The following is a 26,119-nucleotide window of genomic DNA, read 5'->3' on the forward strand; positions in this document are numbered from 1 at the left end:
GGCTCTGCCTCACTCGACCTTCACTGTAAAAAATTCTATATTTTCTATATTTTAATTCTATAAAATCTATATTTTTTCAGATATTGTATATATATGCGATAATGCGCAAGTGTCCCCTGCAAACACACCTACCCACTCCTGCTGCTTCAACCTGATTGGCTGCTGTCAGTCTCAAAGTATATCTCTGGTAGGGACTTTAAGAACACGCTGTCTTTTGAACGGTTTAGTTATAATCTATTTCTTTTTTTTAGTGATAAACAAATAGATTTTATCATCTCGACATGTTTACCTTATGCTCTTCAGAGGTCAAATTACTGCTGGGTGACGTCATAGCAGGTATGACACAGGAACCACGTGTCCCGGAAAAGTTTTGCCAGCGAGGATCTGTGAAGTTCAATAACATTAAGGAAGTCAGAGCAGTACTCCTACAAAGTAAAGGCCTAAAATTCAATGATGATAATCTTCAGCCTCCATCTCCATGTCAGCAAACAACTGAATTGGATAGTAATGAACAATAAATATTAAATACTTTAGTTGTACTTAATTTAATTACATTTGATATTATGCACATTTTTTACAAATGCAAAGTTAAATTTAATTTTGACTTTTAAAAGTTTTTACTTCTGGATTTTATTGCCTCACTTAAAAATTATTACTCACAAACACTGAGCTACAAGCATAAGAATGAAGAATGTTCAGTATTAATAAAGAGAAGAGAAGAAATGTGTGACAAGAAACGCTAATATACATGTAAAAAAAAAAACATTTCATCTGCAAACTGTAATGAAAACACATTTGAAAAACATTGCGCTCCGGAAGACTTATTTTGAAATTCAGGGCGGAAGTTGCTTTGTTTAGTGCTGTCTGCACGACGCGGATGTAGTTAACTAAACACGTAATATTCACCGGTCTTTATATCTGTACGATTACACATGATTTTGACCCCAAGGTTACTTCAGCTCTTTTGGTTAGCTTAGCCTCCCTAAGAAGAAGAAGAAGAAGAAGAAGCTCTTGTTGTTTGACACGGTGGGGTCCAACATGGAGGACATGTATGTGAAACCAGGTAAGAGTCAGCGTCACTGGCCCAGGGATAAATAAAGTTCATAAAGTCTTCTGTTAGTACTCGTCTTGTAAGGCGAACTGTTAGCGAGATGCTTGTGCTGCTTTGATACCCGAAATGAGATTTGTGTCTCATGGACAGAATCGTTCAACGAACTGCACTCACAATTCTGCCAAGTTAATGTTCCCGCAGCTCAGAGGCGAGATTTACTCACTTTGTACGCGTAAACGGTGCATTTTCAAATTTACTGGGATGTTGTTTTTAGGTCGGCATAGAAATACAATTCTAGTAACGTTTGTTCAGGAGGAAATGGAAGGATTATTCGTGCTTGGTCTGTTGTTTTCTGAATGTCCGTTTACTTTACAGTAACAGTACTCGAGCGTCATAGTAGTTGGTGTGAAGTGGCGATATAAATAACGATGGAGAATAGAGATAAGATTTCCCTGAACTCGAGTAATGTTTTGGATCATTGAAATCCAACAGTGCCAGAATTTGTCGATTCCTAAATGTGTCAAGTCATGTTGCAAAAGCAGCCAAATATTCAGTGGAGTTTGGTTGGACTCACTTACCATTTAAATGGCAGACTAAGGATTTGGTTTCGGCCTGGTGTTACAGCTGGTTCTGCGACCCACATGTTATCAGTTCATGTTAGTGCACTGCAGTAAGTTTGCTGGGATGTTTTATATTGTGTTGGCTGAAGCAATAGTTGACTGACTAATGAATCAATAATTGATAAGTGACTTCAATCTAAATCTGCTGCTGTCCTCATCGCACCATCAAACACAGCTCAACTTGCTGACACAAACTAGTCCTTTTAATAAAGATATCCTGGTCTCTCTGTCCATGTTGCCTAGGTAACCAGGAGCGAGGTTGGAACGACCCCCCACAGTTCTCATATGGCCTTCAGATGGCCCGCGGACCACAGAAGAACCTCCTGAACAGGAGAGTAGCTCCACCTGCAGCTTCGGGTCAGAAGGCACTGCTGGGTTCTGTGATGTGGTCATGTGGTTGTCTGTTGTGTTCAGCTGCGGAAAACAATCTTTTCTTTACTTGTCTCTTGACTGTGAGAGGCCAGCAGCGTTCTGTTACCCAGGATGACCCACCCTCTGCTGCCTCTGATTGGCTGACTTCGCCATCCTGAAGAAAAAATTGAAGTGACTTGAAGCAGAAGCGAAGTCTATTGTGTGTGATCTTCTTTATCAGCTCTTTATGCCTCAAACATCTTGTCTCTGATCGGTCCTCAGGTGTAGGAGCCCCACCCATGACTCCTCCATCCTCCAGTCCTCTGGCCCCACCCCTAAGTGGTGTAGCCCCGCCCCCGCTTCACCCTGGTAAGAAGCAGAAGAAGAGAGGATGTAGGAGCAAACCTGATGTCGTGTTCTGATCTCCTCGTCTCTTCCTTGCAGCTCGGCCTCCTTCTGCCTCTGTGGCCACGCCTCCTCCTCCTCCTCTGGGTCCAATGAGAAGCCAGAGACAGGCTGACAGCAGCCAACCAGAGACTGAGCCTGACGTAGACGCTGTGGTGTTGGTGATGAACCGAGCGCTTGCTGCCTGCAGGCAGGCTGTTAAAGTGAGTCTGAACTGTGCAGATAGACAGCATCCAACACACTAAAACTCTTCTTTTGGCTTGATGATAATGTAAAACAGCAGCTGAAGAGTCTAGCAGATATCCTGACCTCGTGAGTCCCTAAAGGAACGTGGTCTCGGTACAGAATCAGGGCCACAGAGTCCAGCAGAGAGGGAACGAGTTGTGGGAAGATTTTCCAGCCGGTTTTATGAACATAACACCTTGATGATGCAAACAACAGAAAATAGAATATTACTCAAAAATCAGAACATTAAAATACATAAACCACATAAAACCAAACTGATTTGATCTAAAGTTTGCTCCTCATCGCAGAGACACACAGCAGCTTTAACAAACTCACACTCTGGAATCTGTGGATGAACAGTCGAAACCAAAAACCAAACGCTGGACCAGCTTTGCTCATACTGTGTGACCTTTGACCTGTGTGTGCAGAACCAGGTGTGTAATGATGTGGCTAAGAGGCTCCGCCTGCTGGAGGACAGCTGGAGGTCAGGTAGACTGAGCCTTCCTGTCAGGAGACGCATACACACCCTGTCTCTGGGTAAGCTGTCTTACTGCACACCCACCTGCCTGTCTCTCTGAAGATCCGTCTTTCTGAATACTCATCTGTCTGTCTGTCCTGCTGTCTGTCTCTCAGAGTTACAGTCGGGACACTGGGACTCAGCTGATGAGATCCATCGCTCTCTGATGGTCGATCATGTGACAGAAGTCAGCCAATGGATGGTTGGTGTCAAACGACTCATCGCTGAGACCCGACAACTGAGTCCAGAACTGTTAGAACCATTTCAGAATCCTGCAGAACCAGTCCAAGACCCTGCAGATCTAGCCCAAGACCTTGCAGAACCAGTCCAGGACTCTGCAGAATCAGTCCAAGACCCTGCAGATCTAGCCCAAGACCTTGCAGAACCAATACAGGACTCTGCAGAACCAGTCCAGGATGCTGTAGAACCAGTCCAGGACCCAGTCTCCCAGTCTTGATTCTGTTGCTCCTGTTTCTTTCTGCTCTCATCAAACCTCGACTCTTTTAACCAAAACCAGGATCTGGTGCTAAAAATCTTCACAGTCATGTTCACACTTAAGCAGAGGGTCAAAGGACAGAGCCCCAGCAGCAGGGAGGGGGGGTCTGAGGTGGGCCCCTGTGTCTGACATTCGACTCTGGACTCTGAACGGTAACAGTCTAAGGTCATGTGACATCTCCACCAATCACAGCTCAGCTCTATGCAGTTAACCTCAATTTAAGGCGGCAATGACACAAATCATGAACTCGTTTTTTACTTTGTTTTCTCGATGAATGTGATGTGGGAATAAATCTGATTCTTTTCTTTCCACGTAGGAACGCCTTCGATTGTCCGAGTCGTGTTTTTATTGCCTGTGTTGTGTGAATAACTCCCACCTTCAAACAGTACATCATGAAGAATATCAATTATTCTTTATTCTTTCAAATTACTTATATATTTATATGCAAAGTTCCAAAATGACTTCCTTGTGATGAAAAGCTTCAGAGGGTTTTCTCCACCGGCAGTTCAGAGGATGTTTTGTGTGTGTGCAGTGTTGGCATGCGACCAGCAGGGGGCAGCAGAGTGTGCGTGTTTGTGAGGACGTAAGGACAGCATTTTGTGACTGTGCCCTAATGTTGCATTGTTTAAAGTCTCAGTTTGTGTTTATTTTGGATCTTGCGGTTGTTTTATGTTTCTTTGTTGGTGGTTTATTGACCTTCCTTCAGAGAACCGGGAACAGTCACATCCAGTAATCCTTCCTTTTGTCTCTTTTACTCTTCTGATTGACGGTTTTGGGTGGATGAACAAACAGGAAGTGTCACATCTGTTTGTGAGTGAGCTGCTGTCTTCGTGCTGTGTTAGTGTTGATTTGTTGCTGCTGAGGAGGTAGCCAATCATAAACCTCCATATGTCCTTACATGTGTTTACTTACCAGCCCAGCGCTGCTGGTTTGGCCTCAGTCAGGTGTTATAGGAAGCAGCTTTAACGCACCAACAAACAGATGTGAGGCCTTCTCTGTCTCCTATCAGAAACCTGAAAGTGTTCTGAAAATCGTGGACTTTTAAAACCGCTGCAGTTCCATCAGCTGATCAGCCGACCCTCAGCTCTTGTTTCTGATGTCAACAATGAATCTCAACATGTTTGTTCATGTGCTGTCTGTAATTACCTCTCCGGCCTGCAGGCGGCGCTGACAGCAAATCAAAAACTGTCTTTCTGCCACACACTTTGTTCTTCATGTTCTCCTCTGAAGTTGGATTCCAGCTGCACAGACCGGACGTCTTTCATGCTTCCAGCAGTCTGAACTCTGCTGACCAATCAGCTCCTCCTCCTCCTCCTCCTCCTCCTCCTCCTCCTCTCTCTGGGGGGAGGAGGAGGAGGAGAAAGTGAGGGGCTAGAAAAGAGGAAGCCAAGCAGAAAAGATGAGTGACAGAAGGAGAGAGAGAGAGAAGTGGAATGAGGGAGCCTCGTCCCCACGGACAAACCTAAAAATAGACAGAAAGACAGAGAAGAGGGAGTCCATCTCTCTGGCCACAGGTCGAACAGACAGAAACATAAAAGCACAAACCACTCGAGCTCTAACAAGGTCACTGAAGTTGCTGATTCGCTGATTAACTCGCCGTCCACCGTGATGTTTTCAAATGTCTTTTGTCCAACTAGTAAAGACAAAAACTTCCAAATTATTATCAAAGAAAGCCAGCAAATATTCACATTTCAGAAGATGAAACCAGCAGCTTTGCCTGAAATATTATGATGGGCAGGGGGGACCCAGAATAACCCACACCCCAGGAGGCCTCTGGTCCTGGTGCCAAGTGCACCTCTACACCTGAGGAGTCAGATTACAGGTTTAATGGCACATCAAACTACTTCCTCCTTGTTGCTGACATCCAGGAATCTGAATTAGATTCCCAAATCCATTCATTGATCACTTTGAGTTACTCATGGATATCTGAGCTCCAAGGCCCACCAAGCAAACTCACTATCCAAAGGTCATAACAGTATGTTAGTGCTGGACCAGACATCGACTGGTAGGTCAGGACCCTCTGAACCGGCCACAGTCTCATACAGTGTCTGCTGACTCTGAACCAGTCCACCTGTTGATCTCAGGACACATCAGACCCTCACTGAGGTACCTGAAGGCCACTTACTCCACCTGGAGCAGCGACGCACTCCAGACTGGACCTCAGACTGGAATCAGTCTCAGTGTTTGCTGAAGGTCACCACTGGACAAAAGCCAACAGAGTAACATCATCGAGAAACAAAAGGCAGTGATGTAGTCCTGAAGGCCGTTGTACCGACATCCCACACCTTGACTGAGCCTTCAGATTCTGTCCATGAAAATCACCAAAATAGTCTGTGACAGGAACAACTGACAGAGTCCATCGCCCACAGATACAGACACGGCTCTTATACAAGGCCTGAAAGACATGTAGCATCCGCCTGCTGCAGACCTTCACAACACACCCCAGATGACTCAGCTGTGAGTCCACCGAGCGCATGTGGACGGTACTGATGGCCAGATAAACACCTGGTCAACTGTTCCAGGACAGAGAGGGAATCGTCCTCCAGTTGGTTTTCCCAGGGAGGCTGAGCAGTGGAATCGATCCTGATCGGATCTGACTGAAGCTGTTTACTGAGGTCAAGAATCAAGTGAGATTACATACCATCAGACTTCTGTTTGAAAGTAGTGAAGGCGCCCCCTGCTGGATACCTGAAAGACTTGCAGGTTTAAGGCACTTCTGCACTTGCTTCAAGTTCTTTCCACTTATTGTACCGTCTGTGGTCCTTCAGCTGTGCGACCCAGCAGATGTTGAGAACATCCTGGTCTCAGCCCTGCCTCTACCTCCTGAGCTGTCTCCAGAGGTTTTTCATGGCCTCTCTCAGGCTCAAGTTCTCTCACTTCCCTGTGTTGTCTTCTCTGTCCTCAGAAGCTGCAGTCCTGACCTCCTGATTCCTGTCTGCTCCCTCAGGGGTTCCTGACCTGGAAGACTGGGTGGACTCCTTTCCTCAGCCTGACTATCCCCACCAGCAGGTTCTTCTTGGACTGTGTCCCAAGACATCCTGGACAGGGGACATTTCAGCCCACATTCATTACATTCTGGTCCACCAGGTGACGTGCAAGCAGTTTTCACAGCAGTAGAAGTTGGATTGATAGTCACAGTGTGGAAGCAGTGGCCCTTGTAATAGCACAAGTATCAGTAGTAGTATTAGCTGTAGCAGTTTTAGGGACATTTTGTTGTATTAGCAGTAGCAGTGATAGTATTCCATGTAGTAAAATTTGTAGCAAATTTTTATCTGCTGTAATATTTATAATATTACAGTTTTGGTTTCTGTATAATCTGGCAATGTTTGCAGTCTTACTCTCCATCGCAGACAGAGAGGATGCAGTTACCATGGCGACCCTGTGTGTGTGTGTGTGTGTGTGTGTGTGTCCTGGCCTGTGATTGGCTGACGGGGGAGAGTGGGCGGGCAGGTGGAGCGTCTGAAAGCATCTCTGTCTCTCTCCCACAGATTGGGACAGTGAGACGCAAGCTCTCCTCACTGCTCTCTCCACTATCCCTCCATCTTCTTCTTCTTCTTCTTCCTCCTCCTCCTCCTCCTCCTCTTCCTCCTCCTCTTCTTCCTCTTCCTCTCCTCTGTCCAGTACCACAACTCTCTCTTCATCTCTCTGCTTCTTCTGTTTTTCTCCTCTTTCTGTTTTTTCTGCTCCATTCTTCACACAGACAGACAGACAGACAGACAGACAGGTCTAACTCTTGGCCTTCTTCATCACCATCACCATCATCCTCAGAGGAAGACGGACAGGAAGCCCCTGACCCTCGCCCGGTCGGGTCGCCATGGCAACGGTCATCTGCACTCGCTTCACCGAAGAGTATCAGCTGTATGAGGAGCTGGGCAAGTAAGTATCGTCATCTTCATCGTCGTCTTCATCACCACCACCACCATCATCATCATCATAAGTACTACAGTACTACAAATACTACAATTAATACTTAACTACATTATTGGGTTAAAGATATTATTCTTTACGGTGATATTTTATATTTCTGATTTTATTCACATCCTAACATGTAGTACGGTCATGTTTTGTATGTTCTGCAGAAAGTTTAAATTGTTAGACTTATTTTATTAATTATTTATTATGGTTGTTATCAAATATTACAACTACATAATACATTACATATTTTTATGTTTTAACCTTTTTGTTTCTTTTCAACATATTTTGTTTTAATTTGTTATGATCATTATTAATAATAGTATTAACCATATTTACAATTGTATTCATTGTTTTCATTAATATCATGATTACAGTGCTGCACTTGTGAAGTATAATATTACAACATTTTACAATTTCAATTCAATTTTATATTTCATGTTTTATCTATAAAATGTATGAAATTATTGCGGACATTTTTTAAGATGTTGATCTACTAATCCTAATAATGAACAAGACTAATAACACATATTCATCAATTATGAATGAATTAATTGAGTTTCAGTGATAGATCAGTTATATATTATTGACCGTGCAGATAGATGGATAGAGGGATGAGTGTATCACCTCTCTGACCCCATCCCACTCACTGCCCACACAGGCGTGCACACACACACACACACACACACACACATAATGCCAGGTCTCTTACATAATGTGATGGTGGGTGGCAGAATCCAGCTTTCATGAGAAACGCAGACACAGAAATCTTTCTGTAAAAACTGTTTCACTTCCAAGGAAATCAATATAATATTTATTGATCACAGTGTGTTGCTCTCTAAGAAATAATCTCTTCCATAAAGAACCAGTTGTTCTGAGAGACAGATTTAAAACAGAAACTGTGCAGGTTCTGACTTTTAGCTGACTTAACACTGAATCCTAAATTTCCCACAATGCACCTGGATAATTAATCTAACTCCCCACCTCCACTTTGTGTAATGTCAGAGAATTTCTAATCAGAGGAGAACTCCCACTCTCGGAACTTTATGTTATGTAGGGGGCGCTCATGAGGTAGTCCAGAATGAAGGGGGGGCTGTGGAGCTGTAGGCCCAAAATGTGACCTTTAGGGAGTGGAAAAAAAATCTGACAGTTTCCATCGACACCAAGGCTACACTTCCATTAGATTAGAATTTTGCAGCTTTTTTGTAGTAGTAATATCTTTCTGTAGGTATTTGTGGCGTCATGACTCAGTTTACAGCATCCACCATTTTGGTTTCACACATCAATCAAGAACCAAGTGTGTGTTTTGCTTTGACGTCTGCTGTAGCTCTCATTAGCTCTCATCTGTAACGCACAGAAACCAACACTGTATTATTGTGGTTATGTTGACGTTGTGATAACTGAAGTTAGTCTACCGTAACATAAAGTTGGCAGTCGTAGCTCTTTAATCGACCAATCAGCATACGTTAACAGAATGCTAGCTTGTGACGGGGAAAACTGTCTGCCCTGCAAGAAAACATTTCATTTCACTTCTGATCTATAATCAATACTGCATTTCCAAAAATTAAATTAAATAATTTTTTTTGTCTAGAAGTAGGTGTAAATAATCATCTGCATCCACTCTTTTCTTCATTGAGGGCTACCTTCCCCCTTGGTGAACTGCAGCCAGTTACAGTACAGTGGCATTAGTAGTAGTAGTTCAGCATTTACAGTGTAGTGCCACCACAGTAGTACCAGTAGTACTAAAAGTAGTTTTAGAAGTGGGGGTAGCAGTTTTAATTGCAGTAGTAGAGACAGTAGCAGCGCGAGTAGTTGAGGGAACAATAGTGCTAATATTCGTAGCATGGTTAGCAGTAGCAGGAATATTTTAAGCAGCACAGTAGTGTAGTAGCACAGTAGTAGTAGTTGTTGAGTTATATTTACAGCAGCATCAGTATTATCTTAGCATGAGCGTGAGTGAGAACAGCGGTGATAGCAGAAGTAACAGTCGTAACCATGGTGATGTTTGCAGTAGCAGCAGTAACATTTGAAGTTGTAGTAGTAAAATGAAGCGATAGCTGTAGTAATGAAACGGAATAGAAGTAGTTCTAGTAGCCATAGTGATGTTAGAAGTAGTTTATAATATTTTTATTATCAGTAGTGGAGTGTCCTGACAACAAGATGACTATTTCGTTAGCACTCATTCAGTCCTGTGAGGCGTTCACACGCTGTTAAGCACAGCCTCACCTGAGCTGGACAAATAGAGACAAATGTTTACTAATGTCATCACAACTGAAAAATAAAGCCTATGGCTGCTATCGCTACCATCAGCATGCTAACATGTCATCAGTCATAAACCATGCAGCGTGGGACCCATTAAAACGCTGACCTGATGGTGGCGCTAGATGAAAAGTCAGGAGATCACCAGAGTTATTGCGGTTCATCCTGAGGAGAACATGAACTTCTGAACCAGATGTTGGCATCAAGCTAACACAGTGATGTCAGTTAGCTCATTTCAGTGACAAACATTTCCTTCAGTCTGACCTGTCGTACACTTTAGTAACAATGAGAAAATGTGTTAGAATTCCTGTGTAGTATAATATATATAGTATAATATATATTGGTATTAGTATAATCCTTTTATATTGGAAAAATGTTGTTAAAATTTGAAAAATATCGAGTTAGGAAAAGGTTTTCTTGTTTTCTTATCGTGAGTCAAGATGAATGGTTCCTCCTGTTGTGTTTCCAGGGGAGCATTTTCAGTGGTGCGGCGCTGTGTGAAGGTGCTGTCAGGCCAGGAGTATGCAGCCAAGATCATCAACACCAAGAAACTCTCTGCCAGAGGTGAGGACCTGAGGAGGACTCAGACGAACACGTAACTCATGAACACAACACACTTGGTCTCCAGTGAAGGCAGACATGTTTTCTTGGCTCAGTTGGTTTAGAGCTCAGCAGTTCATCAGTGACGTTGAAATGACACTTTCTGGTGATTCAAAGGTGCTCTGAATGCCAGAGCGTAAACATGACAAGGAAATACAAAAGACGTCTGTAGGTTGTTTACTTATTTATTTACAGAAACACCTGCGGCGTAAAGCTAAGAAAGCTTCCAGAAAGCCACCTGGAACGTGTTTGACATTGTGAAAGGTGTATTTATAACCCAAACCACGATGTTTTCATAAAGCTAACCCAGCTGTGACTGGACGGTTAGGATACTGATTGTTTAAGATAAATTAGAAGCCATCACAGGACACAAACTGTCTTCTGCGTGAGCCCCGTGTGGGCTTTTGCTTTATACTTCTTGCTTTCTGTGTGAAATGTCAGAAAGTCCATTCTAGCAGAAAGCTGAACTCACTGGACCTTCCCAAACAGTGAAGAAACAGAAAGACTCCGAGGTCTGTTGCACATGCTGATCCCCACCTGTGCAGGTGTGTGACGGCGGCCTCACGGCAGCTGGTGTCCACAGAGTTTCTGCTGCCAGGCAATAAAAAACATGAAAACATGAAGAGATTCTGTCCACACACAGACGTTTCAGGGCTTTTAATTTGAAACAGACACAGGAAGTCTTGAATTATACGAAAATCAAAACTTTTGATGAACGTCATGTTAACATGAGAACGTTAGCATTACAGTCACAGCACTGGGAGGAGCTACGTTAGCTTAGCTTTTTAAACGCCTGCATGTTTCAGTAGTTTGTCTCATGTGGTTTCTGTTTCCTGTTGAGGTCTCAGTTTAGATCTGATCCCAAAACACCAGCGACACACCTGTCTGTCTGTCTGTCTGTCTGTCTGTCTGTCTGTCTCTCTGCCTGTCTGTCGCTCTGTCTGTCTGTCTGTTTCCATTTTCACATTTTTTTTCAATTCAAGAGATTTCCTTCAGTTGCTTAGCAACACCTTGCAAAGTTGACAAAGATATATGTGTGTGTGTGTGTGTCTGTATGTGTGTGTGTGTGAGACGTCATTGCAGTAACTCATGTTATTAACTCTGTTACATAATAATAACAATAACAATAAAAATGATGATGATGACGATGACAGTGGACGTGGCTGCTAATTAATAACTAATTACTAATTAAGTTGTGTTTATCAGTCGGGGATAATGATTTCTTTCATCCGTGTTCGATCTGTTGATTATTCTGATGATTCATTTGTGCATCACATTTTTCCAATCTGAGTCAGCGTGTTCACAGTCATTGAAACAGCTGATTGATTATATAAAAATAGTTTCAGTTTGATCACTTTGATCTCTGCTGAAGCGTTTGTGTTGTAACTTTGGCTCAGTATTTAATAGGCTGCATGACAAACTGGAGGAAACAGGCCTTTCTTCTTCTTCTTCTTCTTCTTCTTCACACCCTCACAAAGTCCATGTGTTCACACGCCAAACCTCCTCCACATCTAATAACACATCCCATAATATTCTCACTTCCTGACCGCTGCAGCCTGCAGCTCCGCTCACGTGACTCCACCTTCTTCAGTTTGAGCGTGACAAACTCGATCTGATGATTTTACCTTCACTGCAGTAACAGTACTGGTACAACAGTGTAAAAATACTCCGTTACAGGTAAAAGTTCTGCATGTAAGTAGAAGTATTAAAGTATTACCAGCAAAATGTACTGAAAAAAGTAAAAGTACTGTGATGCATTAGTGTCAGAGAAGCATTTTTTTAGTTTTTAGTCCCGTGGTTCCCAACCTGAGGGGCCAGGCCCTCCAAAGGGCCACCAGACAAACTCGAGGGGCCGTCACAAAGGTCGAACACATCAGTCTGCCTGAATGTGTCTGTCGTGTCGTCACATTTCATTTCGATTGTTTCAGATGAGTTGAATGCAGTTTTACTGTGTGGTGATGGAGAACATCAGCGAGTCAAACACCATGCGACCAGCTGGTCTTACTGGAAATGAGGAGTGAAACCATCGAATGTTCCTTAAACCAACAGTCTGTGTTTGCTCTGTGTGTGTGTGTGTGTGTGTGTGTGTTTGGGTTTGAAGCCAGCGTGACAGTTGTGTGCTGTGTTTTCTGGAGCAGAAGGGCGACAGGCAGCAGAGCGTCTTTGGTTTCGTCTCCGTCTCTTTGATTCGATGGTTTCCTGCAGTTTGAGCACGTTCATGTTTTGCTCTTAGATCTGTTTTCAGCTCTGAGGTCTCCTTTTTGTTCTCAGTCTTTGTGTCGAGCTCGGGAGCTGCAGCTCTGTTGGAAACCTCCCTCAGCAGATTCTCTGTTGGCTGCAGGACGCTCGTCTGTTCATTCAGCTGAAAGTGAGCTGCGGCTGGTCCTGGATCAGTCCCTGCTGCTCTGCTGGAGATGAATGAGAGGTTAAGCTGAGCTGGGTTCATAGGAAGTTAGCGGTTTGTGCACACCTCAGACCGCTCAGAGTCATGTGACTTAACGTGACTTCCAGCTGAAAACATCCTCTGGGAGGCGTGACGAGGAGGCTGTGACCTTCCTCACATTAACACACAAAGCCCACAGAAATGCTTGTTTTCCATCATGGTCTCCATCATTTGACCTGTGACTGGACCTCTTTTAATGACAAAGTCATCTCATTGCAGTACCATCTTCTTCTGTGGTGGTTTAATGAGAATTAACGCCACCTGCTGTTTATGAATGTGCATATAACGGGAGTTGATGAAAATGAACCATTTGTCATGTTTCATTTTCCCAGTTTTCACAAAATGTTGTTAAACTTTGCTCTGTCTTTGGATGGAAATGTGGCTAGAGATGAAACGCCCTGCCCTGCTGATGTCAGCACCACCCTCAGGACAAACTCATCTCTGTTTACACAAGCAGCCCATCATCAGCAGTGACGTGCGGGTCCACCAGTCCCTTCATCCCTTCTGAAGTTAGTTTAAAGCATCTTCTGCGTCACGTTCACAGCACAGAGGACGGCTCGAGGAATATCTTTACAGTATGAACACTCTGTTCTGTACAGGCTGTATGAATATGAAACTTTCAGTGTGAACGATGAGCTGTTCAGTGAAGACAACTTTCAGTCATCTCGAACTTTCTCTGTCATCAATCATTTTAAATTTCATTAGGGCTGCTGTCATTAACTTGGATTTATGTTGAATGTAAAATAATCATTTTCTAATGACTTTGGAGGCGTTGTATGGAGCATGAGGGGGTGACTTCATCGTCCTGAGTTTTGTCTGCAGGTATTCATTCCAGGCTCAAACAGTCTTCACCGATAGTGAAAAGTAGCCTGCAAATAACCTGAGAGGCAAAACTCAGGGGGAACAATCCACACTGTTCACTGCTGCTCATTAAGTTTATTACTCTGAGCTCACAGTAATAGATGAAGATGACTCAGTGGGTGAATCATCATCTTTATGAAATCACATGTGACTTCGTGCTGACATTAGCAGCCCGAAGCTGATCTCTGACTGACGCCTGAGATATCCAATCAGGAGACAGGGCTCATGCTGTCATGCTCTGATTGGTCAGTACCTCAATCTGCACCTTCACCCTGACACTAAACGGTCTGTATCGCTTTATGATCAATACGTCTGATCACTGATCGATGTGTTTTTGTGTTGGCAGATCATCAGAAGTTGGACCGTGAAGCTCGAATCTGTCGTTTACTGAAGCACCCCAACATCGGTGAGTACTGCATGTACTGCAGGTACTACTACTAATACTGTATTACTTTTACTAGTGCTACCATGCCTACTACTGTTACTGCTGAGGTCACTGCTACTGCTGCTTTATTACCACTATTCCTTCAACATCTCCTCCTTCTTCTGCTACAACTACAAGGCAGGACAAATATTTTGTACAGCAGCTTTCAACACAACACAAAGCGTTAGGCAGGAGAGGTGGTCAGATAAGAAACACAAAGCGTTTAAAAAGACACATAAGGCTATTTGAGACTGAACAGGTCAGATGTTTGGTTGTTTCCTCACACCTGAGCTGGCAGCAGCAGCATGTACATGTTGAACTGAAGATGTCTGAGAACGGAGCCCTGAGGAACTCCATTAGATGTTACTGATGGACACAATGCAGTCCTCGTCCTTAACAGAGGATTCAAACCAGTTTAGACTTGGTTTAGTTTTAGTGCCAGAATGCCCACCACAGTCTTGTAGTCCTGTAACGTTTTGTGGAGAGCACGCAGCACTGAAATCCAAAGGTTTTTCTCTCGCTAGGAGTTCACTCATGTCCTAAACTGAGCTTCTCCGTGCTGCTCTGGTTAAAATCCCGATCAAAATAAAGGTTTAGGTGAATGGATGTGTTTGAAAATGAGCCTTTTCAATGACTTAACCGAACAGTAGGAGGTTAGTTCTGAGCCTGTGTTGTTCATTAGTGACTTGTTCTTTTTTAAGAGCAGTTCAATGACTGCAGTTTTCAGGCTCTGTGGGAAGAAGAGAAGTGTTGACTGTGAAGCAGGCGGCTTTTTTTTATAGCTGAAAGTGAGTAGTGCTGGTTGAATTTAAGTGGACACTGACAGGAACTGACAGCTTGTCTGATTTTCTGAATTTTATCAGCAAAAACAAGACAAATTCAGTGCAGGACTGTGGTGTTTGTTAGCCCGTCAACAGAACCTGGGAAATGTTCACATACTAATACTGCATGCCTTGTACTGCTACTTTTTTGCTATCGCTTATGTTAATGGAGCTTTTGAAAAGAGATTTAAAGATGTTGCTTAAAAGATCTTAAGTACACAACGTCAGCATCTTCTGTTTCCACCTCCATCTGAAGGCTGTTCAGTCAGTATCAGTCAGCTGGTCTGTTTGCTCTCCAAATGGTGAATCTATTCCATTCTGTGTTTTCATTTCTGCTGAAAATAAGCTGCCTTATCATCTGCTGGTAGAGTCTTTCTCACTGAGGTGACTGGACAGTAACGGCCGTGCTGGTTCTGCAGTGGGTCCCCAGCATAAAGGGGAATCATTTATATTTTTTTAATTGTGACCGTGCACAGTAACAGAATGTACTGGACTTCATACACTTGCTGCAACAAACATCTTAAAGCGAAATTCTTCTCAGATGGAGGGTGAATCTGTGCTGTGCAGTTTACTGCTTTTTGCATTTCTGGTTAGTTACTAATGTCTCCACTTCCTCCCACTGTACTAAAATGAAGCCAAAATGATCCCTGAATAGAGCGCTGCCATCTTGTTCTGATGATGTCATTCGGAGCCAGATTCTGTGCGGGAGTGATCGGAAGGTGGAGCTGTGGTATTGACTTCCCACCCATATACTGCTCTGACCCAATCAGCAGCAGCGCTCAGCTGTCAATCATGATGTTTCAGGCCCTATTAATAGCATCAAATGAGAAATTAAAACCAAACTGTTCAGAAAAATGAACACTTGAACAAACATCAGTATGACAAGAACGACCTAAAATGACAGAAAACATCTTTGGGAAAATTTTTTTTGAATTTGGACTTTCGAGTTCTTAGTTTGGCTCATGTTCCATCTGCTAACATGGAGGGGGAGGGGCTTATGAGCTGTACTGCAGTCAGCCACCAGGGGGCGAAACAGACTATTGGGCTTCACTTTTGGGGAGCTGTCATGTCTTCCATGTTTACATACAGTTCATGGTCAGTGCCGTGTGCAGTGACAGTAAAGCTGAATCAAAAGTTTTCAGACAGACTAAAACCTGCACAGTAAAACCACTAAAACAAAAATCACAAGCAACTGATTTGTGTTGGTGCATAATAATTAGCGCAGTAATCACCGTAGTAAATCCGACACATTTGTGATATATTGACGTTCTAAAATGAAGAGAGCGAAGAGACAATAAGCAGGACTGCATTTCCTGTGGCCTATTCACAATAAAAGCATGCTTTGACTGACAGCAGTTCACACTGAAAATAATCTGACCACATTCAGCAAAAAACAAACTCTGTCTTTATTAAAACAAACTGAACCAGTCAGTCAGGTGTTCAAATATGACCTCACATGGATCAAACCAGCCAATCAGAAGGCCCCGGCTGAAGTGAGCATCCAATCAGAGCTTTGTGTGGGCAGGTGATGCTCTGCAGATACTGTGGAATGTTACATAACTCTGTGTGTGTGTGTATGCATGTCTGTTGCCAGGCAACAGTGTCCTTAGGTGAAGGCATCAAAACCCTCTCTCCTCCTACACACACACACACACACACACACACACACACTCACAGACAAATCAAATCCCACTGCTGTACTGTGTGGGAGTGTTTCGAGAGAAAAACCTGATTATTTCTCTCTGAGTGCTTCACACAGGTACGCTTACGAGTGTGTGCGCGCGCGTGTGTGTGTGTTTGTGTGTGTAGGCAGCAGCTTCTCTTTCCTCCTGTTATATATCCTATTACACAATCTATACAGAGTTTGTGCATTCAGAGCAGAAACAGACAAACATCCTCATCATCCAGCTCTGCATCTACTGCAGTAAAAGTACTAATACCACACCATATGGAACTCACATACAGTACTGAAACTAGTAACTTCTGTCAGTGTGCATTTGATTGGCTACATGTTGTGTGTCAGCATTCATTAAACATGACAGCTGTTGTTGAATCTGTGCTTCATGTTTCACCACATCTCATTGAACGACTGCAGCTGGAAAAGAGTGAAATACGCCGGAGTTATTGCTCACAATCGAAGGAGATACTTGAGTAAAAGTACAAAAGTATTATCAGCGGAATATTAGATAGATAGATAGATAGATAGATACTTTATTGATCCCGAGGGAAATTCAAGCATCCAGTAGCAGCAGTGCAGGTTAGTCAAAAATAAGCAAACAAACAACCAAACAAGGCCTAACTGTTAGTGGGAAAAATAGACTAAATAAACATATACTAAATAATAAGCTAAATAAACTAACATATGCTACATAAAGTACAATAGAGTATCAGTACTGAAGTATCAGAGGTAGAAGTACTCATGAGCAGAGGGACCAGTAAGTCTCCGTCTCCTGTGTTCATGATTAGGAGATTAAATCAGCCTTTTAAAGTGCGGTCAGACTGATCCGTCCAATCACAGGCAGTCCCGCGATGTAACCTCACTGCACTAGTTTAGGAAGGTTACCTGTTGAATACAGGTGTGCTCACTTCTTCACAGCTGTTACAACAAGAAATAAAAGTCACCTTTTTATTCATTTACAACAACACACACACACACACACACACACTTACTGCCCTGTGATGTACTGACCTCAGGCCAGTTCGCTGCACTCTGCTCTGTTAATATCACCTTTACACGAGTCGTGAGCTGAGCTGCTTGTCCAAGCGAAGCAGAGAACAGTTTGGTTAGAATCAGCTGTCACGCTGACTTCAGCTCGGCTGTGAAAGCACATCGCTGCCCTCACATCACGTCTCACTCACCTGTGAGGAAACTCCTAACATCAAACTACAAACATGGCAGCTGTCAGCACCCACAGATGTTGGGAAAGTGTGCTCGGCCTCGGCATGTGCAGTGAGGACAGAGTGTGGGTGGACAGGTGTGTGGGGCGTCCAGGTGTGTGGGGGCAGCCGTGGCCCAGAGGTTGGAGAAGCGGCTTGTGATCAGGAGGTCGCAGGTTTGATTCCCCCACCGGACGGGTGGGTGTGGTGGAGTGATTAATGCGACAAATGCTCCCCTCCTCCATTAGCCGGCTGATGTGCCCTTGAGCAAGGCACTTAACCCCCCAATATGCTTGATGCTGTCCACTGCTCCTGTGTGTGTTTCACTGCATGTAATTTGCCGGGTGTTGCATGTGTGTGTTCAACAATATGAATTCAGTGTGTGTGTGTAAAAATATATATACTGTCAATAAAGCTGATTCTTCTTCTTCTGTCAGTCCACTCATTTCCATCTCATGTGAATGAAATGAGTGGTTGTTTGTGTGCTGCATCAAAAAAAACCTTTTATGTGTGTGCGTGTGCTGTGGAGAATGTCACCACTGTGGGACTAATAAAAGTTTATCTTATCTTAAGACGAGGTCACACAGAGAGATTGTGTGTGTGTGTGTGCGTGTGTGTGCGTGCGGGCCAATGTATCCTGACAGAAACTGTATCACTGTGACCCGTCCATACAGTAAGGCTGCAGATGGCGGCAGAGGAGCGTCACCTCTCATTGGCTGTTCAGCTGAGTTCAACTGAATCCTGTGAACTGCAGAATTTGAATGAATGAACATTAGAATGAATTTTCAGAGTGTCTGCTTTTTACTTTGATTAAGAGCATGTTTTACATTCACAGGACGGTCGTGTGTTTTGTGTGTGGAAATGGTTTCATAAAAGTAAAAAGAGAGAAAGAGAAGCTGGAGGAAACTGTTAGCTTAGCTCCAATCAGTTCTGTAAATGTTAAATAAAGTTTTCTTTCTCTCTTTCAGTTCGGCTACACGACAGCATTTCAGAGGAGGCCCATCATTACCTCATCTTTGACCTGTGAGTGCTGCTCTGTGCCGTCACGTATGTTATGTGGTCATGTGACACCACGTGACATCATATCCTGCCGTGGTACATGGTTACTTCATGTTGTAGCTTTTTTCTCATGTGTGACTGTTTGTGTGAGGTTCTTACACCATGTGACTTTGTGCTGCGTGATGTAAAATAATTTTTATTTCATGTTAAATACCATTTTTTTGTTGTTATGTTGTATTGTGTAATGTTACATTAAGTAATTTGACATCACGCATTGGGCTGCAGTTTGTTGTGTAACACACTGTTTTGTTACAGGATGCGACATTATTTTATGTCACGTTATGTTATTTATATGTTTAGTTTGTTATGAACTGGTCCACTCAAAGGAGGAGGGAGAGCAAGAAAACTGCAGCTCAAACTACGAAGCAGCTGACTCAGTTAACAAAATGATTAAAGAAACAAATTGATCAGTAACACCAGTGATTGAGTGTTAAGCAGCACATGAACATGTCGTGTGCTCAAAGAAAAGAAAACCGAACGAGGAGAGCGTGACTGATCGGCTCTGATCGGGTTAGCTGGTTCGCTAACTGCCTGCAGCTTCAGCCGCCTCCTGTAGGGGGCAGCGGCAGGCAGCCAGCAGGACTCGGTACACACACTGCACTGCGTGGTTCAGTGCTGTGCTGTCCGTGTTGTCACCACTCAGCACATTTGTTACCTCAGGCATGTTTTCCCATAATGCTGTTTGTCCTCGCAGGGTAACAGGTGGAGAGCTGTTCGAGGACATTGTAGCCAGAGAATATTACAGTGAAGCTGACGCCAGGTAGGAGACATCCGCCCATCTTCTCATCTCGCTGTTTAAGCTCCTCCTCTTTCTCTTTCTTCATCACTGGTTGGTCAGACACTGATGCAGTTTCATGTCCTGTCCCCTATGTCTGATGGCCTGTGTCCCCTTGTCCACAGTCACTGCATCCAGCAGATTTTGGAGGCGGTGCTACACTGTCACCAGATGGGCGTGGTCCATCGAGACCTGAAGGTACCTGTCTTTCTGCACTCGTCAGTCCATCTTATTCTCATCATCACATATCGCACGTTTGGACTCAAAGCGACAACGTGATCGTGCGTCTCTCATACGGTCTGACTTCCTGTGGCTCTCAGCTCCAGGCTCATTGGTTCCTTCTGAAGACATTAACAAACCCCATGAATTTATACACAAAGTCACACGATACGACTTGAGTTTTGTCTTTTAGCAGCAATCCAGATATAAAACTTTAAAAACTCGTGACAGATGTAAAGTTTCATGTTTGAACTAGACTCACACGTAGGCTGAACTCCGGTCACATGACACGAGGTGCACCCACCCACGCAGATGCACCTGTCAGGGCGTGGGACCTTCAGGTTCTGCTGAGATGCTGCTGATCCCACTCACTGAAATCCACTGAGCGTTGTTAGCACATCTCATGTAAACTAATGATGAGAGTTAGCGTGTTAGCATGTGTCCTGTGTCTGCAGCCAGAGAACCTGCTGCTGGCCTCGAAGTCTAAAGGAGCCGCGGTGAAGCTGGCCGACTTCGGCCTCGCCATCGAGGTGGAGGGAGACCAGCAGGCCTGGTTTGGTACGTCCTCCATACTAATACTACTGCAGTATTACTGCTGCTGGTACTACTGTGATGCTACAGTCAGTGACCGTTTTTACTCTCTGCTTCATTTTATTTTATTTTGTGTTATTGTGTCTTTTTCATTTATGTTTATTTTGTTTTTTATTTTATATGTTTTAACTGAATGAGACTTTACCAGATTTTATGTTGTCTTACTGCACCTTATTTCTATTGACTTTCACTGTTTTATTCTTATTACATCATATCTTAATTACTGACCAAAGACATTGACATTTTGTGTGTGTGTGTGTGTGTGTGTGTGTGTGTGCGTGTGTATGTGTGTGTGTGTGTGTGTGTGTATGTGCGTGTGTGTGCGCAGGCTTCGCGGGGACTCCTGGTTATCTGTCTCCGGAGGTTTTGAGGAAGGATCCGTATGGCAAAGCCGTGGACCTCTGGGCCTGTGGTCAGATTCCTCTCTGCTCTGCTGCTGTCCTACCTCCTCACTCGCTTCCTCACTTCTTCTCCTTCTTTGTTTGTTTCCTCTCTCAGTTGTGTCTCTGTCTTTCTCCTTCAGGTGTGATTCTCTACATCTTATTGGTCGGTTATCCTCCATTCTGGGATGAAGATCAGCATCGTCTCTACCAGCAGATCAAAGCTGGAGCATATGATGTAGGTCACATGACTGTTTACCTGTAGTTTAATGACGGAGAGCAGTCATTGGTCAGTGTGTTTGTTCGGGGCGGGGCTTCGTTACTTCTGGACCAGCTCTCATCTCTCCTCCTCCTCCTCTCAGTTTCCCTCTCCTGAATGGGACACGGTGACTCCCGAAGCCAAAGATCTCATTAATAAGATGTTGACCATCAATCCATCCAAACGGATCACAGCAGCCGAGGCACTCAAACACCCCTGGATTTCTGTGAGACATACACATACACATACATATACTGTGTGTACTGTGTGTTGTCTGATGATGATGACGATTTGTGATCTTCCTCCCAGCATCGCTCCACTGTGGCATCCTGTATGCACAGACAGGAGACGGTCGAATGTCTGAAGAAGTTCAACGCCAGGAGGAAACTCAAGGTAGGCTGAGGTCACATGTCCAAAAAAATGGGACTCAGTGTGTAGCTCACAGCTGAATGACTCCATAAAAACGTTTGTATTTGTCAAACGTTCTACTTGTTTCATGTGTGGTTTTTCAGTGTTTGAACTGTTCAGAAAAGTCTACACAGAGTGAGACCTCCCTCTTTCATTTGTGTCTCTGTGTTATGATGTATGATCAAAGTTTCTTTGACATCTGGTGCTGAAATATTCCTTCCTTCCTCCCTTCCTTCCCTTCATCCTTCCTTCCTTTCCTTCAGGGAGCCATCCTGACCACCATGTTGGCCACCAGAAACTTCTCCGGTGAGTCCAGCTCTCGTCTCGTCTCCTCCTGGGCCGTCTCAGGTCATGTGTTAGCTTGTCTCCATGTGATCAGTAGTCCTGCTGGATTTTATGGGGTTTGACCTTTGACCTGCAGGTCTGTGTTACAGTAGCAGAGGGTTAAGCACTCAGAGGCCGACCAATCAGCTGCTGGTGTTCACACAATTAACACGTTAACACTGAGGGGGCGTGTGTGTGTGTGTGTGAGCACAGCAGCTGTCATAAAGTTTCAAACACACTCAGGAGACCACACATCTATAGATAGAATGGAAACCACCGTGACAGAGAGAGAGACAGGTGGAGAGACAGACAGGTTTTTCACAACTCTTTACACACAGCAGCAAAACGTCTTTATCTTTGATTATAGAAAATTAAGACAGTAGGCGTCTTAGTGCCGCCACCCGCCACCGCTGCTGATTACTGACAGAATTCAGTTTCAGTCAGAAAACTTCTTTTGTTTTGTCAGTTTGAGAGACGCGAACACAGACGGGACGGGGACGAGACTTCGTGAAGCTGAACTCCATCGGGTGTAAACCCACAGTCCCAGTAACAGTCCCACAGTCAGACAGCACACCCCCGTCCCCCCTCCTCCTCCTCTTTGTCCTCATGGACTGTAATCTTTGACATGTCGGCCTCTGCTGTGTTTATCGTCTTTTAACCGCCAAGCTTTCAGTTTCACAAACATGAAAGAGCGGAAACACGTCAGCATTAAACATGGAGATGCCTGACAGTTCAGTTACGATCTCCTCAGCCTCCTGCTGATGGACAGTCAGACCGTTTCTCAGACCACCACAGCCACAGTAAGGCAGCGCAGCAGCTGAACACCTGAAGAGGCTCGGGGTGAGTGGGGGTGAGTGGGGGTGAGTGGGGGTGAGGAGACTGTGGCTCCCCTTTTGTTTCCGCTGATGTCACATCGGCAGCTGACGTCTCATCTGGACGCCTCGCAGCAACAGAGAGACGAACGTGTCAGAGTGCTTTTCGACTTTTCTGGCTGAGTTTTGGTGACCAATAGGAGAACAGAGCAGCTCTCTTCACCTGTAAGCATGGTGAAGTGAAAGGGAAGTGATGTCACTGCGACACAGACGCCACCTTTCTTTTGACACCTCTTCCCTCACGCAGGTTGTGAAAGACGGCGAGCTGTGATTGGTGGGGGAGCAGCAGCGTGTCGTCTGTCACGTCTGTGTTAATGCGAGTGCGAGTCTGAAGTCAGTAGTTCACTGATAAAACGTTTCCTGCTGGGCTCCGTCTGTGCTGCGCTCACACGGTCAGGAATGTGTTGCTGCTCTCCAACTATCTGAAGCTCAAACTAAATTTGGCCTCAGCTCTCTCTGAGTGACCCCCATGTGACGCCGGGACCTCCCTCCACCTGTCTGTCTGCTGCTGCACACAGACAGACACAGGGGAAGTCAGACGGGATCACAGACAGGAAGCAGAGCTGGATTACAGGACTATTTTGTTGTTTTGTGACTGAAAATGGACTTTTGATATTTGTTTTGTAAACTTCCTTTGTTCACTTTTAAGTCTCACTTCCCCTTCCCTTTATTTTGAAGTGCTTCCTGTGAGATTTCTCTCGACTGTCGGTGCGATGCCAACTCTTCTCTTCTCCGCGTTTGTTCCTTTCTTTCTGACTCTGCTGCTTCTCTTTCTCTTCATTCTCATCCCTCGCTCAGGAGGAAAGAGTGGAAGCAACAAGAAGGCCGACGGAGTCAAGGTGACAACTTTCTTCTTTGTATTATTTTCACTCTGCTGATCCTCTGACTTGTCATCCGTCATCATTGACATTTTAATTGCAGAATTGATGACTTTGACATCAGCCTCAGCTGGACCTGTCAGTTAATGTTGCTAACATGCTAAGCTAAATGCATGGTGAACTTAGAGTAATGACGTTAGCATTTAGCTCAGTAGCTGCTGCTCTGGTTCAAAGAAACAACAATAAACTAAACACCTCAGGGATCAGGGTACCCTCCCCCTGACAGGCTCGTATTCGCTAAGACCCGCCCTCCTTCTCAAGGTTTGACAGCCAATCAGACGCAACTGAGGCTGAGCTGCAGCCTTGCTGTTGTGTGTGTGGGCGAATCAGCATCCCCGCAGTCTGACCCTGCAAATCAGTGAAACAACATCTCTGTGACTCATGTTGTTGTTGTAGGAATCATCTGAGAGCACAAACACCACCATAGAGGACGAAGACACCAGAGGTACACACACACTCAAAAAGTTTACAGCACTGTTCTTTAATGACTGACAGGTTTTTGAAAACATAAAGAAACTTGAGCTGAGATGAATAACACAACCGACAGATACAACCTGTCTGTCTCTTTGTCAGTGAGGAAGCAGGATATCATCAAAGTGACCGAGCAGCTCATCGAGGCGATCAGCAACGGAGACTTTGAGAGCTACACGTATGTAACGTTCACGCTACATCTCTTATATTAACTTAATATTATCTTATATATACTTAATATTATCTTCTCAATAAAACTCTTATTGTGAAATGTCCTCTCAGTAAAATGTGCGACCCGGCTGTGACGGCGTTTGAGCCTGAGGCGTTGGGGAATCTTGTTGAAGGCCTCGACTTCCACCGCTTTTATTTTGAAAACTGTGAGTTGAACCAAACTTCCTGCATGATTGAGTGTCTCCTCTTGCTTATGACTTATGAAGCCTGGTGTCCACGGTGTCCAGGAGCAGCTTATCGCCTGTCTCCAGCCATGTGCAGAACTTCCTGTGTCCAAGTAACGGCCTCCGTCTCTCCTCAGTGTGGTCTAAGAACAGCAAACCGGTCCACACCACCATCTTGAACCCTCACATCCACCTGGTCGGCGACGAGGCCGCCTGCATCGCTTACATCAGAGTGACGCAGTACATCGACGCCAATGGGACGCCTCGCACCGCCCAATCAGAGGAGACCAGAGTGTGGCATCGCCGCGACGGGAAGTGGCAGATCGTCCATTTCCACCGCTCAGGCTCCGCCTCCACGCTCAGCAAGTAAGAACAGGTCAGAGGACGGTTTTAAACAAACAGGTCAGAGGTCAGTTTTAAACATTTTTAAAATGATCCTTAAGACATTAAAAGGCGACTGAAGCAACTTTAGAGTCTTAAACATTCCATAACGTTGTTGAGTGAAAATATTTAAATTGTTTTTTTTCTTCCATCCAGTTAACTTCCAGCGTGGGTGGGTCTTTGATGGGGCCACCGTGGCCTTGACAACTGATTGATTGACAGCAGAGGCATCTGACACCAACCAATCAGGATTTAGTTTGAGAAAAACAAGATGGAGGAGGAGAAGGAGGAGGCCGGGGCCAGGAAGTATTGAACTGCACAACCAGTCGATCAATCGACCAATCAGCTCGTCTGGATTTTGCTTCAGTCACACCCCCTCCTGATTAGCCAATCAGCTACACAGATTGTAATAACGTGTGAAAACCTCTTATCTCCAGCTGTTTTTTACTTCCTCCTTCACTAATTAGGTCGACACCTTTAATTAGGTCCTAATTAGGGCTTAACCCCCCGCCCCCCCAAAAAAGACAGAATTTCAAAGCAAAAGTCTTTCAGGAAGTTCCCCCTTAGTTAACACACTGATAGCAAATGTGCGACACAAATTTAATAATGAATTTCAGATGTTAATAAACTGAAGGGATTTTGGTTTGTGATATATTTTCAGCGGCAAATTTAATTTCTTTAATTCTTATTCAGCAGTCAGATATTTAATAAATTATTGGACACATTAAGGAGATTTCAGATCCACTGATTGAGGATTTTTTAAATGGGCAAAACCTCTTTATAAATTACCATTAATCATAGTTTAGATTAATAAATGACTGGTATAAGTTAATTTGAGCTTAATTCATGAATAATTCTTTTTTTAGTGGCTGATTTCAGCAAATATTCCATCATTTTTAAGATTGGCCACAGTTGCACCACCAAAACATCCTCCAGTTTAAACATTACGTAGATTTTGCATATTTTACTTATTTACTTAAGTTTTCAATCATTTTTCTCTTTTGTTTCTTTCTGTGCTCTAATCTAAACATAAACAATAATTTACAATAATAACAAACCAAAACTCAACAGTAAATAAAGAAAAATAACATACAGAAGACAAGCCACCAAATTACACATTTTATATTTTATTTCCCAACATGAAGATCTCTTTAATATACTTATTAATTTCTAATCTGTTCAGATTGATCACCACCGAATTGTTAGAATAGATTAATAAACATTGTGCTCTTCATTTGTCTTTAA

The 26,119-nt window shown here is 44.0% G+C and overlaps 2 protein-coding genes across 6 annotated transcripts; both read left to right on the forward strand.

Annotated features, from left to right (window-relative positions):
- Positions 1 to 834: 834 nt before the first annotated feature.
- On the forward strand, positions 835 to 3,988 carry sra1 (steroid receptor RNA activator 1). Its single transcript, XM_046410566.1, has 6 exons — positions 835 to 1,063; positions 1,915 to 2,028; positions 2,305 to 2,391; positions 2,467 to 2,630; positions 3,081 to 3,189; positions 3,286 to 3,988. Exons 1-6 carry the CDS (start codon positions 1,039 to 1,041, stop codon positions 3,624 to 3,626), a joined length of 840 nt encoding a protein of 279 aa, XP_046266522.1. The 5' UTR covers positions 835 to 1,038; the 3' UTR covers positions 3,627 to 3,988.
- A 2,277-nt stretch (positions 3,989 to 6,265) lies between these two features.
- Positions 6,266 to 25,544, forward strand: camk2a (calcium/calmodulin-dependent protein kinase II alpha). Of its 5 annotated transcripts, none has more exons than XM_046410543.1 (19): positions 6,266 to 6,752; positions 7,366 to 7,541; positions 10,306 to 10,400; positions 14,087 to 14,146; positions 18,831 to 18,885; positions 19,616 to 19,681; positions 19,822 to 19,894; positions 20,371 to 20,473; positions 20,835 to 20,918; positions 21,030 to 21,124; positions 21,249 to 21,371; positions 21,455 to 21,538; positions 21,817 to 21,859; positions 23,548 to 23,588; positions 24,024 to 24,072; positions 24,201 to 24,276; positions 24,381 to 24,475; positions 24,631 to 24,869; positions 25,031 to 25,544. In XM_046410543.1, the coding sequence occupies exons 2-18, from the start codon at positions 7,480 to 7,482 to the stop codon at positions 24,861 to 24,863; spliced, it is 1,437 nt and encodes a 478-aa protein (XP_046266499.1). In that variant the 5' UTR covers positions 6,266 to 6,752; positions 7,366 to 7,479; the 3' UTR covers positions 24,864 to 24,869; positions 25,031 to 25,544. The 5 variants fall into 5 exon arrangements, with proteins under 5 accessions (XP_046266499.1, XP_046266500.1, XP_046266501.1 ...); XM_046410544.1 differs by having other exon boundaries at positions 7,434 to 7,541; XM_046410545.1 differs by lacking the exon at positions 6,266 to 6,752 and having other exon boundaries at positions 7,303 to 7,541; positions 24,631 to 24,895.
- The last annotated feature ends 575 nt before the right edge of the window (positions 25,545 to 26,119 follow it).

This window comes from Scatophagus argus, chromosome 14 (assembly GCF_020382885.2).
Source record: "Scatophagus argus isolate fScaArg1 chromosome 14, fScaArg1.pri, whole genome shotgun sequence".
Classification (NCBI taxonomy): Eukaryota; Metazoa; Chordata; class Actinopteri; family Scatophagidae; genus Scatophagus; species Scatophagus argus.